General features: G+C 47.6%; 1 protein-coding gene across 1 annotated transcript in view; it reads right to left on the reverse strand.

The window, feature by feature from the left end:
- Window positions 1–18564, reverse strand: part of KSR2 (kinase suppressor of ras 2) — a gene marked incomplete at its 3' end in the record, with an annotated part of 190741 nt that overhangs the window by 157591 nt on the left and 14586 nt on the right. The window contains exon 2 of the mRNA XM_081175270.1: window positions 4768–4908. Within this exon, the coding sequence (XP_081031396.1) occupies window positions 4768–4908 (141 nt within the window). The remainder of the gene's footprint in view (window positions 1–4767; window positions 4909–18564) is intronic.

The following is an 18564-nucleotide window of genomic DNA, read 5'->3' on the forward strand; positions in this document are numbered from 1 at the left end:
TGCGGGGGTGGGCAAGATCGCTCCCGAGCTCTCCGAGAGGCTTTTGCAAAAAAGCAAGAAGCCAAGAAGGTATTAACGAGTTGCATTTCTGAATGTGACATCGAGCTGTTCAGTCACTTGCTCGGTTGCCAAGGGCAACTGGGAGTTTTCTCTGGGTAGCGAAGATTACCTGGTGACATCGCAAACAGCTCTCCTGCGAAATAAGCGTAACCTCGCCCTATGGGGCTCCTGTGGGGCTCAGGCAGAATGGTGGTTTCAGATATTTGAACTGCAGATATTGATTGAAAATGTACTGCATTGTAACTTTTGAATAAATGTTTTTTAAAGAGAGAGAGAGAGAGATTTGAACTGAACAAAAGATCTTTCGTTGAAACCGCAATTATACAGAACAATGCAAAGATTCCAACTAAATGCAAAAGAGATTCCGACTAAACATCAGGAAGAACTTTCTGACAGTAAGATCTGTTCGACAGGTCTCGCTCAGGAGGTGGTAGACTCTCCTTCTTTGGGGGAGTTTAAGCAGAGGTTGCCCCTTCATGGATCATTGCCTTGTCGTGGCGAAGGGGCTTGAATTACTCAGAGAAGCTATGAGCGATGCCGTGCAGGGACACCCAAGATGGACAGGTCATAGTGGAGAGTTTTGACCAAACGTGATCCACCTGGAGCAGGAACCAGCAAGCCACTCCAGTATCCCTGCAGCAGAGGTCGGGTGGCCACCTGTAACGTATGGTCTAGTTGAGATTCCTGAATTATAGGGCTTGAGCTAGATGACCCTTGGGATCCCTCCCAACTCTACAATTCTATGATTCTAAGAGGCCCCATTGCAGTTCAAGGACACATTTGAGCCATTAACCATGCATATTAAATAATATTAACTATACTGCGAACAGCTTTGATTTACGATACAGAAATTAAAATTCAGTGTGCAGCCCCTGGGGTCTGTGTGTTGTTGTTTTTACGATTAATAATATTTTATTAAGAAAATTTCATCTATAAAAAGATAGAGTGTGGGGGGAAAGAAAGAAAGAAGTGAATGAGATTGAAAAAAAGAAACAATACTATCTGTGTCAAAGGACTCTTGCAGCCTGCTTGGGCAGAGAGGTTGGACGGCCCGACCCTAGAAGACAAAGCAGGGCTAAAGAGGGGCAGGAACTGGGCAGAGTCTCAAGGGCCAGATGAAAATGCCTGGAGGGCCACTGTTGGTCCATCGAGCTCAGGACTGTCTGCACAGACTGGCAGCAAAGTTACAGATAAGGGTCTCTCTGTCAGCCCTGGCAGGAGATGCCTTCAGGGTCTGAACCTGGGAAATTCTGCATGCAAACAGATGGCCTGCTGAGCTGCAGCTCTTGGTGTTTCCTGGGTATTATCAGAAGCGGTTTATAGTTTCAAGATTTGCTTACCACAGGGAAAAGGCGGCCTGGGCAGGCCGGGTCGTCCTCTTATATACCTGCTGGGATTGACAAGCCACCTGACCCTCACCTGAATCTCATAGCTCTCCTGTAGCTGCCTCTGATTAGTTATCATTTAACTCTTGGGGGAAATACCGTATTTTTTGCTCTATAAGACTCACTTTTTCCCTCCTGAAAAGTAAGGGGGAATGTGTGTGCATCTTATGGAGCGAATGCAGGCTGCGCAGCTATCCCAGAAGCCAGAACAGCAAGAGGGATTGCTGCTTTCACTGTGCAGCGATCCCTCTTGCTGTTCTGGCTTCTGAGATTCAGAAAATATTTTTTCTTGTTTTCCTCCTCCAAAAACTAGGTGCGTCTTATGGCCTGGTGCGTCTTATGGAGTGAAAAATACGGTAATTAGCATCACATGTCATGTGCATGGAAGTTGCCAAACCAATTAACCAACTAGAAGGATTACTGCAAATAGCACCAGTTTTCGTATAACTTGATATTGCTGGATACTTTCAAGGGTAGAGCATCTGCCTTGCTCACAGAAGGTCCCATTCAACTCTCAGCATCTTCTGTTAGGGCTAGGAATGTCCCTTGCCCCAAACCCTGGAGAACCGCTGCTGCCGGTCAGAGTTGCCTGTATTGAGCTAGATGGACCAAGGGCCTGGCTAAGACAGCTTCTTGTGGTCCTATGTCGCTTTTCAGATTTTACACTGAGAAAGTGACCCAACATAAAAAGAAAAATCCAATTTTTTTCTCATTTTGCTCCCTTTAATGCTAAAAAAAAGGAGGTGTTTTAGTCAGGAGCTGCCAGCTAAGCCTATGCATTTGAGCTAGATCAGGGGCGTCCAACTTCCAAGAGTCTGTATTAAAAAAACTGGCACTGATCTACCCATTGTCGGAGTTGTTGAGCTTTATTTAGAAAGCCAAAGTTGTTTTTCCTCGTGGCAAAAGACTCACAGAGTTGAGCAATGCTGCCCTCTTGTGGACCTGTGGAGACAGTGCATCAAAGAAGTGTGGCCGCACTTTTAACTTTTCAGGGTCTGAAATTGGAAGGAGAGTGCGGCTTATGTTTGGGAGTGCTTCCTTTTATTTGTCTCTTACCTTAAAAAAGGGATTTGATCAGAGAATATATAAAAGCAATAAAACCGACAATCATTTTGATAAAGTGGATACAGTACTAGTACACTCAAGCACCAGTAATCAATGGCCGGTTGTCATCTGTCAAGCAAGCTTCAAATCATAAGGGGACAGAGAGACGAAAGGTGACTGGCTGAGTAGTAGTAGTAGTAGAAGAAGAAGAGTTTGGATTTGATATCCCGCTTTATCACTACCCGAAGGGTTCTCAAAGCGGCTAACATTCTCCTTTCCCTTCCTCCCCCACAACAAACACTCTGTGAGGTGAGTGGGGCTGAGAGACTTCAAAGAAGTGTGACTAGCCCAAGGTCACCCAGCAGCTGCATGTGGAGGAGCGGTTCCCCAGATTACGTGACTACCGCTCTTAACCACTACACCACACTGGTAGATGATGATGCTGCCATAGGTGGGTTCTGCTGAGTCATTGTATATTCATATCTCAAAAACTGCTTCCTGGGAGAGTCAGCAGAAATTGTAGTTTGGAAAAGAGTCAGGGGTTGCCAACTGACCATATCTTGGCCTCCTTTCGTGCCTTTCAAAAAGGACCAGCCTGTGGAGATCTGCCAGTGAAATACGTTATTTGCATGGATTTAAACATGATCATGTACTCATTACTGGAGATCAAACTACTGTTAGAGCAGGCATAGGCAAACTCGGTCCTCCAGATGTTTTGGGGTTACAGTTCCCATCATTCCTGACCACTGGTCCTGTTAGCTAGGGATCATGGGATTTGTAGTCCCAAACATCTGGAGGGCCGTGTTTGCCTATGCCTGTGTTAGAGTTATAACTACAAGGCCCCTGGTTCAAAATACGGCAATCCTGGGAACGGTTCTTTGTAACCACATACCACATTGTGAATTTTGGCCCTAATGAAGTTTTTATGTTACAAAAAAGAAGAAGAAGTGAAGTGTAAAAGTCAGCAATATGATAGACTTTTAGCCTGCCAGGCCTTTTTATATGGATGCTTTGGGATGAATGATAGAATAAGGGTGATGGGATGCGGTTGGGGTCCGTGTTCCTACTTCTTCCTTCCATGCTTTAAGCATGGACTGTGTGGACCTGTTTAGTGTCGTGGGAATTTTCCTTAGTTTGTTTTGGAGCAACAGGTAGTGAAGATGTTTCTGATTTTATCTATCTCCATGTGCACCCATTGTTTACCCCCCGCATCTCCCTCTCTTTCCCCTCCAACCACATGATGTCTATTGACAATAGCGTCTCATAAAGGAACTGCGGAAAAGACTCTATGAATCGAAAGGGGAGACGCTAGATGTATTTTCCCTTGTTTATTTGGCTGTTTTGTAATGCAATACAATATTTAATGCAGTGGTGCCTTGGTTATCGAATGTAATCTGTTCTGGAAGACCGTTCAACTTCTGCAATGTTCGAAAACCAAGGCGCAAAGGGTTCGACTTCCAAGGCGCATTTGAAAACAGAAGCATTTACTTCTGGGTTTTCGGCGTTCGAAAACCAAAGGGTTCGGCTTCCGAGATGTTCGACAACCGAGGTACCACTGTAGAAACTTTTTTAAAAAACAAGAAACATAAGTGAAGTGAAGGTTTGCAGAGAACCTCAGTTTCTCAGTGTGCTTTCAACTGCCTCTGCTTTAGGTAAAGGTAAATGAACCCCTGACCATTAGGTCCAGTCGTGACCGACTCTGGGGTTACGGCGCTCGTCTCACTTTATTGGCCGAGGGAGCCGGCGTACAGCTTCCGGGTCATGTGGCCAGCATGACTAAGCTGCTTCTGGCAAACCAGAGCAGCGCACGGAAATGCCGTTTACCTTCCCGCCAGAGCGGTACCTATTTATCTACTTGCACTTTGACATGCTTTCAAACTGCTAGGTTGGCAGGAGCAGGGACCGAGCAACAGGAGCTCACCCCATCGCGGGGATTCGAACCACTGACCTTCTGATCAGCAAGTCCTAGGCTCTGTGGTTTAACCCACAGCGCCACCCACGTCCCCCGCCTCTGCTTTACATCACCTAATTAACTAACTAAACTAATTAAAACACCTCAGCACTGTGAGATCACAGCACATGATTCTTCCACTGTGCTTCTTAGCGACCCCAGTTTGGTCCCCGTCTTATTGTGCTTGCTCCAAAATTCGTAGAGCACCATCAAAGGCACACAGAACAGAGGAAGGGGAGGAGGGGGGCTGGAGGGACAAGAAGCTGGAGGAGGGAGGCCTGGGAAGGGGCAGGGGCCAACCCCTACGAGACCCCGTGCGCAGCTCACCTCCATGACCTCCTTGCGGACGTTGACAATGCGGAACCAGTGCAGGAGCTGCGGGAAGCCCTCAAGCTTGGCATTGCGTTCCTGGAGGGCCACTTTCCTCTTGCACGAGAGCTGGCGGCTGAAGTACTTCACCAGTTTGCTCTGGAAAACAGAAAGGGTTGGGAAGAGACAGGAGGTAGGCGGAGTCAAGGCAGCTGTCTGTCAGGAGATCCCGCCCACCCCCTAGGCATGTTACCCCCTCCTCTCCCCACCATGGTCCCTTCCGCACCCTCTAGCAGTTCGCGGCCTGGCCCCCAATGAATCACACCTGCGGGTGTTGCCACCATTTATTTATTTCTTTCAAATGTTTTCCATAAATAAATAAAAGTGGTACGCAGGGGTATATTGCAACTGACAGTGGGGGCAGAATCCAGCCACCATGGCTAGTAAGGAGTGGGGGCAGACCCCAAAGTGGTTACGAGGAGAGTCATAGAACTATAGAATTGTAGGGTTGGAAGGACTAGTCCAAGTCCCTGCAATTCGGGAATCTTTTGCCCAAGGTGAGACTCGAACCCGTGACCCTGGAATTAAGAGTCAATCATACACCACACACTTATTTTATTTCCCATGGAAACGGAAGCATATATTTCATTCTTGGTAATTTTGCTCAAGTTTACCACACCACATTCTTCATAGGCTTCTTTCTTCCCTTTTCTTTTACAAAGATTTTTTTTAAAAAATCCAAAATCAAAAAGAACTCAGAAAGCCCAACAGGTAAACGCAAATAAGATCCAGGCACAACAGAGTTACAAACCTTGTGTTCCAGTTATTTCAAATCTCAGAGATCCCCTTTCATAATGCAATAATGATATTATTATTATTATTATTATTATTATTATTATTATTATTATGAAAGGATTTAAGCAACAAACAAAAAAAACCACTTCCTGGTCACTGTCATTTTCAAAGCAGACTGAAAAAGGTATTTCGTTTTGTTGTTGTTAAGCCAGCCTATTGCACAAAAGCAAAAAATTGCCCTCATCGCTCTAACTCCTTTTGCCTCTGGCCAAGGCCATCGCTGGCACGCAGGCTCGCAGAGTTGACCAAAACTTACATAAGTTTGTAAGAGGAGCCTGCTGGATCCAGCCAATGGCCTGTCTAGTCCAGCATCCTGTTCTCCCATTGGCCAACCAGATGCCCCAATAGGAAACCCTGCAAACAGGACCCAAACACAAGAACACTCTTCCCTCCTGCGGTTTCCCCCTACAGATATTCAGAGGCGTTGTTGCCTCTGACAGTGGAGGTATCGAGCACAGCCTTTTCCTCCAGGCAGCTAGACTGGGGACTGGGAGTGGCCACCAAGACCACATAACACCAGTTCTGAGCAACCTACATTGGCTCCCAGTACATTTCTGAGCACAATTCAAAGTGTTGGTGCTGACCTTCAAAGCCCTAAACAGACTCAGCCCAGTATACCTGAAGGAGCGTCTCCACCCCCATCGTTCTGCCCAGACACTGAGGTCCAGTGCTGAGGGCCTTCTGGCGGTTCCCTCACTGCAAGAAGCCAAGTTACAGGGAACCAGGCAGAGGGCCTTCTCGGTAGTGGTGCCCTCCCTGTGGAATGCCCTCCCACCAGATGTCAAAGAGAACAACAACTACCAGGCTTTTAGAAGACACCTGAAGGCAGCCCTGTTTCGGGAAGCTTTTAATGTTTGATGCATTACTGTATTTTAATATTGTGTTGGAAGCCGCCCAGAGTGGCTGGGAAAGCCCAGCCAGATGGGTGGGGTATAAATAATTTATTATTATTATTATTATTATTATTATTATTATTATTATTATTATTAGTCCAATCCCTCATTTAAAGCCATCCAAATTGGTGGCCATCAGTGTGTCCTGCGGCAGCGAGTTCCACAGTTTAACAACGTGCCGCACGCATGGATAAGTCCTTTCTTTTATCTGCCCTTAAACCTCCAGCATTCAGCTTGTCCACGGTCCAAGTGCTATGAGAATTGGAGAAAAGCTTCTCTCCATGCTGGGCATCATGAACCCGTCAAAGGCGTCCCTGCTAAGTTGCAGCTCACCATTCCTGACACAAGGTGGCACTGCGTTATATATCCAGGGGTGTCTGCCTCTTCATCCTTTTTCGTAGCCTTGCTGGTTCTTCCCCTGCAGAGACACCAAAGGGTGTCTCGTAGCAGCGCCCCAAAAGATAGATAAAACTTTATTTGCATTAGTCAATGGCCATAGCAACAGTAAAACATTACAGTATACGCAGAAAAGGAAATTGGATATAAGAGCACAATTTAAAGTCCTGAATCAGCCGTCAGTTAGTGGCCCTTATTCTGATTGCCCCTGCTATGAACCTAGCAACCTTTGCTGTTATCTGCTCATTTTTATCTGATAGAAGAAAGGACATTGTGGCAGTGGTTGAGCGCCCTGGGATGGTTAGTACGAGTGAGGTGATAATATCGTTCCTCAGGTCTTTGTAGAGAGTACAGTGGCACCTCGGGTTAAGTACTTAATTCGTTCCGAGGTCCATTCTTAACCTGAAACTGTTTTTAACCTGAAGCACCACTTTAGCTAATGGGGCCGCCCGCTGCCGCCGGGCCACTGGCGCACAATTTCTGTTCTCATCCTGAAGCAAAGTTCTTAACCCGAGGTACTATTTCTGAGTTAGCGGAGTCTGTAACCTGAAGCGTATGTAACCTGAAGTGTATGTAACCCGAGGTACCACTGAACAAGACAGGAGGACGTGTGCACCCCAAAAGAATAACTGTCAGGTTGTGGGCCGGAAATGACTTCACCAGGTGTGTGTTGGCAGTTGCTGACACAGGGATGAGGAACTTCAGGCCTGGGGTGGGGTGGGGGGGATGTGAATGTGGCCCTCCATTACTCTCTGCTCGGACCTCAGGACTCTTCCCAGGCCACAACTCTCACTGGTGCTGCTCAGATTCTTTGCCTGGCTGAAATGTGCCCCTTGAACTTTGATAACGCCTCTTGCTTGCCTGGATGGAGGAGGGAAAGAGGTTTTCCTTTGTGAGGTAAATTATCTGTAGAAACCTCTGGTTTCTGTGTGGCTTGAATGTCACCTACGGTACAAAGGGTCAAGGATTGTGTGCATTGTTCTGCCAGGCAAACAGAGCACTGCTCTGTCAATCTCTTTTTTTTTTTTTAATATACAGTGGTACCTCGGGTTAAGTACTTAATTCATTCTGGAGGTTTGTTCTTAACCTGAAACTGTTCTTAACCTGAAGCACCACTTTAGCTAATGGGGCCTCCTGCTCCCGTGCCGTGCCTCCAGAGCACAATTTCTGTTCTCATCCTGAAGCAAAGTTCCTAACCTGAAGCACTATTTCTGGGTTAGCGGAGACTGTAACCTGAAGCGTATGTAACCTGAAGCGCATGTAACCTGAGGTACCACTGTATTTTTATTGAGTTTTACATAAAAAAATTAAATTCAAACAAAACATCCACCTCATTGTTTAGGATTCCCTGAATCCTTTGAATCCTCTCCGCCCTTCCAGGGTTACCATTATCAATTCCCCCCCCCCATTACTTTCTCTCCTTTTTTTAAAACAAAAAATACTTCATTTTTACCATAGTTATTCATACATTACAAGCATTACTCAAATCCTGCCAAAGTTTTCAGTTGTTTACAGTGTTCTCTTAAATCAGGGGTCAGCAAACTTTTCCAGCCATGGGCCAGTCCACTATCCCTCAGACCTTGTGGGGGGCCAGACTATATTTGGGGGGGGGAAATAATGAATGAATTCCTATGCCCCACAAATCACCCAGAGATGCATTTTAAATGAAAAGAAACATTCTACTCATGTAAAAACACGCTGATTCCCGGACCGTCTGCAGGCCGGATTGAGAAGGCAATTCGGCCACATCCGGCCCCCGGGCCTTAGGTTGCCTACCCCTGGTCTGAGCTATTTACTTGTGGAAAATTGCCCCAGTACTTGGTCCTCAGCCCAGGATACCTGAAGGAGCGTCTCTACCACCATCATTCAGCCTGGACACTGAGGTCCAGCTCCGAGGGCCTTCTGGTGGTTCCCTCACTGCAAGAAGTAAGTAGGGAACCAGGCAGAGGGCCTTCTCGGTAGTGGCACCCACCCTGTGGAATGCCCTCCCATCAGATATAAACATCTATCTGACTTTTAGAAGACATCTGAAGGCAGGCATGTTTAGGGAAGTTTTTAATGTTTGATCTTTTATTGTATTTTTAATAATATGTTGGAAGCCGCCCGGGGGGGCAGGGTATACTTTTTATTTTATTTTATTTTTATTATTATTATTATTATTATTATTATTATTATTATTAAGCACTGCTCCATCAAAGTCCTGCCATGCCACCATCCTCAGAGGATAAGTCTACTGCAGTATTTTCATTTCCCAAACCTTGCTGAAGCCACAGGCTGCAAAATCAGGAGGTGCCTCTGTTGCAATCCAGAGATATGGAGCAGACAACACCCCTGGCCTTCAGGCTACATGGAGTTTTGGTTACCTTCAGCTCCTTGCTTAGACAACATCTCTGGCAGTGGGGTGCCAGCCTGCAGGGCTCTCTTGCAGCTGTCCAGGGTCCTGTTCCCTTCTGCCTTCTGTGTAAGGGAGCTAACCCTTTAGGAGGAAGGGGTGGGACAGACATCCAGTGTGGCACAGAGTGTTGAACCTGGAAGGACCAGGGTTCAAATCCCCACTCAGCCATGAAGCTCATTGAAGTGGCCTTGGGCCAGTCACTGCCTCTCAGCCTACCCTACCTCACAGGGTTGTTGTGAGAATAAAATGAGGAGGAGGGAGGAGAACCACTATGAGCTGCTTGGAGGAAAATAGGGATATAAACTTATTAAATAAATGAATAAATAAAATGAATGAATGACTAGATAAATAAAAAACACTGTCCTCAGAGATCTATCCATTCAGTGTTTTATTTCCTCATTGTATCCTGTTTTCCTGGCATTGCAAGTCGCTTTGGTTATGAGTTGGGGTGGGAGAGAAATTCAACTCAGTTCACATTTTAAGGCAACCGTACTTAATTTGCAATTTGTAAAACAATATGCAAACTGAAACACACAGCCGTCCTCTGAAATTCACTCTCCTCTGAATTTTGCAAGTCAGTTCTCTAACCATGTAACGTGTGCAAATATGCAAATACTAAAATCCACACACAAATTAACTATAACAACAACAACAACAACAACAACAACAACAACAACAACAACAACAACAACATGGAAAGATGCATTGCGTTAGGGAAATCGCTTTGCAAAAGTGTGTATATTGGGGAAAATTTAATGCAAATAATGTGTATAGGGAGAAATTCACACTTAAAATGCTTATGAATTTTCATGAGGACTTCGTTTTTTAAAAAATTGCAAACTGGTGTGGAAATGTAGAGAACTTAGGATTGGAAAAATGAGAAACCGAAATTGACATGTTCTCTGTCCATCCCTTGTTATGGGTTTAAACAGAAAAGGAGGGTATGCAAATATTAAGTGTAAGTAAAAGCAGACAAAAACTCTGCAGCTCTTCATGCAGAATAATAGTGGTGCTCATTTCTCCATCTCTTTTGCCCAGGACAAGCCCAGGCTCTCCTCGTTTCAAAAGCGCAACCTGCAAGCTGATACCTGAATAGAGATTGTGGCTACGAGGCGATAAGAGAAAATATTTATCCTCAGCCCCCTCTCTGTGTCCCTCAAACAGCTTATTCTCCATGGAGATGGCAGGCAAGGGGGAGAAGGGGGGAGCGGTGTGATGAGAGGGGAGAGTCAGTAGCTGCTCAACTGCCTCAGGACTCCACAACAGGTTTCCTTCGAGAAAATGGATCAACCACACCCAGTGGTAGCTGGCACGCCCTGGAATAGTAGGGCGGAAGGCAGGGAGCCGAACAGCAGGGGGAGCCAGAGCCAATGGCAGGCAGAGGCAGCTAATTCTATTTTTGCCCCCATTCTTCATTCTGTGAGACTGAGGAGGAGGAAGCTGACAACCAGGACCATCCGCTGGGCTGGTTATGAGGAAACCAGGCAGGCTGGTAGGGGCTGGCTGAGGGCAGCACCCCATCCACACTAATGGATCAGACTCCATTGAAAGTTTCTCCCTTCTTCACAAATAGGAAAGGGGGGAGCCTTGCCAACCATTGCTACTGTCGTCATCATCATGATCATCATTTATTATTTATACCCCGCCCATCTAGCTGGGCTTCCCCAGTCACTCTGGGCGGCTCCCAGCAGAATATTAAAACCACGATAAAATATCAAACATTAAAAACTTCCCTAAACAGGGCTGCCTTCAGATAATAATAATAATAATAATAATAATAATAATAATAATAATAATAATAATAATTTATTTATATCCCATCTTCCCCAGCGAAAGCTGGGCTCAGAGCGGCTAGCAACAGTAAAATAATACAGCATTCTAAAATCAATTCATAATCAACTTAATGGCAACCATTGGGCTAGAGTTCTGTGAAGAATTACCAAAGGAGGGGGTCGGGCTGTGCCTTGGCCAAAGGCCTGGTGGAACAGCTCTGTCTTGCAGGCCCTTGTCTTGTGACAGAGCGTTCCACCAGATCGGAGCCACAGCTGAAAAAGCCCTGGCTCTGGTTGAGGCCAGCCTAACCTCTCTGTGGCCTGGGACCTCCAAGATGTTTTTGTTTTAAGACCGTAAGGTCCTCTGTGGGACGTACCAGGAGAGGCGGTCCCATAGGTACGAGGGTCCTAGGCAGTATAGGGCTTTAAAGGTTAAAACCAGCACCTTAAACCTGATCCTGTACTCCACGGGGAACCAGTGCAGCTGGTATAGCACCAGGTGAATGTGATCCCGCAGCGAGGACCCCGTAAGGGTCTTCTAAAAGTCAGATAGTTGGTTTATTTCCTTGACATCTGATGGGAGGGCGTTCCACAGGGCAGGCGCCACCACCGAGAAGGCCCTCTGCCTGGTTCCCTGTAACCTCACTTCTTGCAGTGAGGGAGCCACCAGAAGGCCCTTAGAGCTGGACCTCAGTGTCCAGGCTGAACGGTGGTGGTGCAGATGCTCCTTCAGGTATACTGGGCCAAGGCCCTGAGGCCCTTGGAGATGCCATGGAAGGAATGGTCCAGTCCTTGGCAGCAATGGGAGGAGTTTGGGGAGATGGCACTTGATGACCCCAGGGAAAGTCCCAGTGGGTTGTGGGGGGTGAAACTGGGGCCCCAGGAAGTATCAGAACCTGAAGGGGAGACAAAGAGTAAGAAGCTGGATCCAAGTAGGTTGACTGAGAAGAGTTCTGCTCCCATAATATCAGATACTCCCAATAAGATGGTAAGAACACAAGAAGAGCAATGGCCCATCTATTACGGCATCCTGTTCTCACAGTGGCAGACAGGATGCCCCAAGGGGAAACCCACAATCAGGACCTGGGCATGAGATCACTCTCCCTTCCTGTGGTTTCCAGCAACTGGTATTCAGAAGCATTACTGCCTCCAACTGTGGAGGGAGAACATAACAATCCTGGCTAGTAGCCTTCAATAGCCCTCTCCTCCACGAATTCATCTAATCCTCTTTTAAAGCCCTCCAAGTTCATGGCCACCACTGCCCCCTGCGGAAGAAAGTGTGTTGAACCGTTCCAGGCACTCTGCAAACGCCATCTTGGCAGTCAAGATAACTCCACAATTAATTGGTTCGCCATGAGCTCATAGATGTTTCTCTTCGTTTGCTTTGATATAGGCTAATTGGCTCCCTTTGATGCTCTCCTTATCTGTGGGCTCGGGGTTACTGGGCTCTGAGCCCAGAAGGGGGAACTATCTGTAAGATTTGGGTATCTGCCACCTGTGCCCTCCCCTGGACCGATGGGTAGTCCTAGCCAAACTGGTGTTTTCTTCTTTGTGTATAAAGAACGCATGGGTGTTTCCTTGGGTGTGGACAAGCCGTCTCCTTGCTGCAGTGATCACTAGATCACTAGTAAAGACTAGGAGACCTGGCAGGCTGATTTGCTGTAAGTCTACACCTTTCTTTAATCAAGCACTAAAACTGATCCCTCTGACATTTTTGGACATCCTTCTTTGGTATCCCTGCACCCAACCAATCCTTTGAGCCCTCCTTTGGGCCTGTGGATCAGGACAGCAATTTCTCATAGATTAACACTCTGCTGTGTGGAGCCCTTTCATTTATCTGCCCCAAATCTTCAGCGGCGCCTCCTCCCTCCCTCCTCCTGGCTTCTCCCTGCCCTGCCTAGAGGAGGAAGGGGGCTGGGCTTTGTTGGTGCCAGCAGCAGCAGCGCTTGAGTGGCCGCCATTTTAAGCAGCCCCTCTCCCTCACCTCTACTGTGGTTTAAATGTGATATGGCACTACAAACTCTTCAATGGGGGCTGTGCCTTATATATCTTTAGATAGATGATGATGATGATGATGATGATGATGATGATGATGATGATGAAGAAGAAGACGACGGCGACGACAGATAGATGATAGATAGATGATAGAGATAGATAGATAGATAGATAGATAGATAGATAGATAGATAGATAGATAGATAGATATGGGGGCACAGGTGGCACTGTGGTCGAAACCACTAAGCCTCTTGGGCTTGCCAATCAGAAGGTTGGCAGTTCAAATCCCCGCAGTGGGGTGAGCTCCCATTGCTCTGTCCCAGCTCCTGCCAACATAGCAGTTCGCAAAGGATCCTGGGAAGTATAGTTTGTCATGGGTGCTGACAGTTGTTACGATCAGGGGCGGTGGAAGGGGGGCGGTGGGGGTGGTGCGTCCCAGGTGTCATCACTGAGGGGGGTGACATTCAGCACGCTGCCCACCCGCAACTCCCAATCCTACACCAAGTCGTCAGGGGAAGGGGCAGAGCTGAGCTGCGCTGCCTTGCCAGCGACCTTCCCCGACCATTTTGACAGCTCAGGGGAGGTTTGAGAGTCGCGGGCGGGCAGCACGCCATTGCCCCCCGCTCCCGGGCTGCTTCCTGGGGGGGGAATCCTCCCCCAAGCTGTCAAAAGGAAGGGAGGAAGGCTGCTGGCAAAGCGGTGTGGCCTACCATGGGCTGCTCATTCCACCCCCATGGGCGTCTCGCCCCCTGGGACGCTTGCCGCGATGCCCCCCTGGGACATTTGCCTCGCCCCCATGGCCCCACCCCTGGGTGCTGGAGCAGCTAGCTCCATCTCTGCTTAGGATGCCCCTGTTCTCCCCAGAGAACTACAGTTCCTGGAGTGGTTTAACAGTTAGTGCCTCTTCCCAAGGAACTCTGGGAATTGTAGTTCTGGGAAGGGTATAGGGGTTTTGCCCAACAGCTCTCTGCACCCCGGGCAACTACAGTTCCCAGGATTCTTTGCGGGAAGTCATGACTGTTTAAAAGTGGGGTGATACTGCTTGAAAAGTATAGTGCAGATGGGGCCTTACCATAGGAAAGGAGGATAAAGCAGTTGCACCTTCGCCTTCATGGGAAAGGTGGGCTGGAGATGTGTAAATCGATCCATTTTGGTTTCTCTCAGTTTCTCCAGTCATAAGTGCAGTTCTGCACATCCGTTTGCATCATCATTATTATTATTATTTAAAGAAAAAAAATCCTCATGAAAATTCATCAGCATTTTAGTGGGAAAACTGCTCTTCAAAAAAAAATGCATATTAGGTAAAGTGTCATAGAAACATTTTCACTAAAATGCCGAGGAATTTTCATGAGGAACTTTTAAAATAAATATACCGCAAGCTGCTGTGGGAATATGGGGAACTAAACTCAAGCTTAGGCTGGGGAGATGATAAACTGAGGCTCCATACACATACCATACATTTAAAGCGCATGACTTCCCCCCCACAAAGACTCCTGGGAACTGTAGTTTACCTCTCACAGAGCTACAATTCCCAGCACTCAACAAACTACCGTTCCCTGGATTCTCTGAGGAAAAGTAACGTGCTTTTAAATGTACGGTATGTGCGTAAACTCAGAGAAAATGAAATCAGTGGATTTGTCCAACCCTAAACCTAAATTAAGACACATTTTCTATTGCATTGTTATCTTCTTTCTATCCCTCTGCCATCCTTCACTGCTTTTATTCCAAAGCAGTAGCCAGAGAGTGTAAAATTCATCTTCCTAAACATAAGAACCTAAAAGCCCCGTTAGATCAAACCAAAACCCTACTTCGGAAGTCTTTCAGGTATTTGGGGTCTGAGTTATTTAGGTCTTTAAACACCAATGTCATAGCCTCCAATATTTCTGTGATGAAAATAGGGATGTCCTATTGAATAATAATAATAATAATAATGCTATTTATACACTACCCATCTGACTGGGTTGCCCCAGTCACTCTGGGAGGCTTCCAACATGAGTAAAAATATAACAAACCATTTTTGAAAACTTCCCTATATAGGGCTCCCTTCAGATGACTTCTAAAGATTGTACAGTTACATATCTCCTGGCTCGGGGGCCACATAACTCCATACCCTCCAATATTTATCTGATGAAAATAGGGATGTCCTACGCGGGTGGCGCTGTGAGTTAAACCACAGAGCCTAGGACTTGCCGATCAGAAGGTCGGCGGTTCGAATCCCTGCGACGGGGTGAACTCCCGTTGCTCGGTCCCTGCTCCTGCCAACCTAGCAATTTGAAAGCACGTCAAAGTGCAAGTAGATAAATAGGAACCGCTCCAGCAGGAAGGTAAACGGCGTTTCCGTGTGCTGCTCTGGTTTGCCAGAAGCGGTTTTGTCATGCTGGCCACATGACCCGGAAGCTGTACGCCGGCTCCCTCAGCCAATAAAGCGAGATGAGCACCGCAACCCCAGAGTTGGCCACGACAGGAACTAATGGTCAGGGGTCCCTTTACCTTTACCAGACCCCCTAACATTTTTCTGATGAAAATAGTGGTGTGCTAAGGAAACACAGGACGTTCTGGGATCAGATCATGAAACCGGGACAGCTTCTGTAAAACCAGGATTGCCTCCAGAAAATAGGGGCAATGTGAGCCCCTTGAATTGTGCCCAGAAACAATCTGGCAACTGGCGCAGCTGTTAGGAAGCAGGGGTTACACAAGATCTAAATGGTTTATCATCCAGTAATCCAGATGCTGCGTTTTGGACCAACTGAAGTTTCCAAGAGCAGCCCCCATGTAGCACTCATTACAGTCATCCAATCCAGAACTCAGCATGAAGCACGGAGGACAGTGGCCAAGTCACCTCTGTCCAAGAGGGGTCATAGCTGGTGAACCAGCCGGAAAAGTAAACAGTGATTGGGTCACTGCCCCTTTACCTCCATTGCTTACAACTGCTGGAAAAACTAGCATATACTCAAGAGGCGAGCACCACCCCTGTTTCCGTGCTAGCCTGTGTGGACAGCAAGCCCCAGTCACAGGAGAGCCAGTGCGGTGTAGTGGTAACAGTGGTAACAGTGTCAGACTAAGACCCGGGAGGCCAGAGTTCGAATCCTGACTCGGTCATAAATCTCACTGGATGACAGTGGGAGCCAGCTGCAGCCTAACCTCCCTCACAGGGTTGTTGTGCAGAGCGGGCAGAGCTACTTGGCAACGAAATAAATGAGTAAACATGCCCTGCTGAGCTTCAGAGGACCACACTGTGTCAACTCGCTGAAGCAAGAGGTGGTAAGGATGGCATTAAACCTGGTCGCCAGGGAGAGGGACGACAGCTGCACCTCTCTCCCAGTGCCTAGCGCCAGCTAATCGACGGAGCTGCAACTGACGTCAGCCGAGGCTGGAAACTGCTCCCTCGGTCTGCCCTGCTGGGAGATTAAGATCTCGCTAAAACAAAGGAGAAACGCAGGTGGAGAGAAAAATAATAATAATAGTGATAAATTAGAGGCACGGAGCCAGCCGCTCGAGGTGGAGTACAATCGCCCGCCCGTCCCCCACCGGCAGGTCAACCAGCGATTCCGTCAGAGGAGGAGCAGAAATCCAACCCACCTTGGAGAGCTCCCTTGGCAAAGGGAGGCTGCGCTTGAAAGTTTAATGAACGCATATTTCCAACATTAGGTGAGAGCCCGACTATAGTGACAGATGATCCCCAGGACTGTGCCAGGCTCCCGAAAGGACAGCTGGTTGTGCGTCGGAGGGCAGACAAAAGGGAGGCGCCGTTTTAACAGGAGCAAAGTCTCTCTTTCGGAGGGAAGGAAGACGGTCAAACTTGTCTCGCCCAAGTACAGTGGTACCTCGGGTTACATACGCTTCAGGTTACAGACTCCGCTAACCCAGAAATAGTACCTTGGGTTAAGAACTTTGCTTCAGGATGAGAACAGAAATTGTGCTCCGGCGGCACGGCGGCAGCAGGAGGCCCCATCAGCTAAAGTGGTACCTCAGGTTAAGAACAGTTTCAGGTTAAGAACAGACCTCTGGAACGAATTAAGTACTTAACCCGAAGTACCACTTTAGTCAGAACCCTTCTTCTGGATCATAGGAAGCTGTCGGGTCAGACCACAGGCCTCTCTAAGCTAGTGCTGTCTACACTGACTGGCAGCAGTTCTCCAGGGTTTCAGAGAGGGTTGTCTGCCAATGCTAGCTGGAAATGCTAGAATTCAAACCAGGGGCTTTCAGGTCATAGAAGGGACCCTGAGGGTCATCTAGTTCAACCCCCTGCAATGCAGGCATAGGCAGTTGTCCCACACGGGGATCGAACCTGCAAGCTTGGCATTATCAGTGCCATGCTCTAACCAACTGAGCAAGATGCTCTAACCACTGCACTGCAGCCCTTCCCTTACGGCACACGAACAGAGAAAGCTGCCTTGTATGGAGTCAGGCCCTAGGTCCATCTGGTTTAGTACTGTCTACACTGACTGGCAGCAGCTCAACAGCATTTCAGGCAGTCCTAGATGGAGGGGTTGAATCTGGGGACTTCTGCATGCAAAGCAAGCACTAAGCATCTGGAATGAAAGCAAGGGGTGTGCCCACCAGACACATTAATCAGTGTGTCTCCATCTAAGTAAGATTCCTATGTTCCGATGAACATAGCAACCTCCCCATCAATGCTGAGCTGGACAAACATATTGGGAAGGCAGCTACGGCAATGGCTCACCTCTCCAAAAAGATATGGGGCAATGTGGTGCTAACGGCCTACACTGGCTCCCAGTACGTTTCCGAGCACAATTCAAAGTGTTGGTACTGACCTTTAAAGCCCTAAATGGCCTCAGTCCAGTATACCTGAAGGAGCGTCTCCACCTCCATCGTTCTGCCCGGACACTGAGGTCCAGCGCCAAGGGCCTTCTGGCGGTTCCCTCACTGCAAGAAGCCAAGTTACAGGGAACCAGGCAGAGGGCCTTCTTGGTGGTGGCGCCCGCCCTGTGGAACGCCCTCCCACCAGATGTCAAATAGAAAAATAACTACCAAACTTTTAGAAGACATCTGAAGGCAGCCCTGTTTAGGGACGCTTTTAATGTTTAATAGGTTATTGTATTTTAGTGTTTTGTTGAAAGCCACCCAGAGTGGCTGGGGAAACCCAGCCAGATCTGTGGGGTATAAATAATAAATATATTATTGTTGTTATTATTATTATTATTAGTATTATACCAAGATGAAGGTCTACCAGGCTTGTGTGTTGAGCCCACTGCTATATGGAAATGAGTCATAGGCAACTTACACCCGCCAGGACCAACGCCTCAACGCCTTCCACGTGCCTGCTTCAGGGAGATTTTAGACATCAAATGGCGTGACAGAATCTCAAACAAAGATGTGCTCTCCCAAGCCCAAATCCCCAGCCTGTTTGCACTCCTGTCTCAGCGACGTCTACACTGGCCTGGTCATGCTCAAAGGATGGAAAATGGCAGGATCCCCAAGGACGTGCTCTGCAGGGAGCCGGCTTCAGGTACCAGGCCTGTTGGCAGACCAGCACTGTGTTACAAAG

Source organism: Podarcis bocagei (genome assembly GCF_964188305.1).
Source record: "Podarcis bocagei genome assembly, chromosome: 16".
NCBI lineage: Eukaryota > Metazoa > Chordata > Lepidosauria > Squamata > Lacertidae > Podarcis > Podarcis bocagei.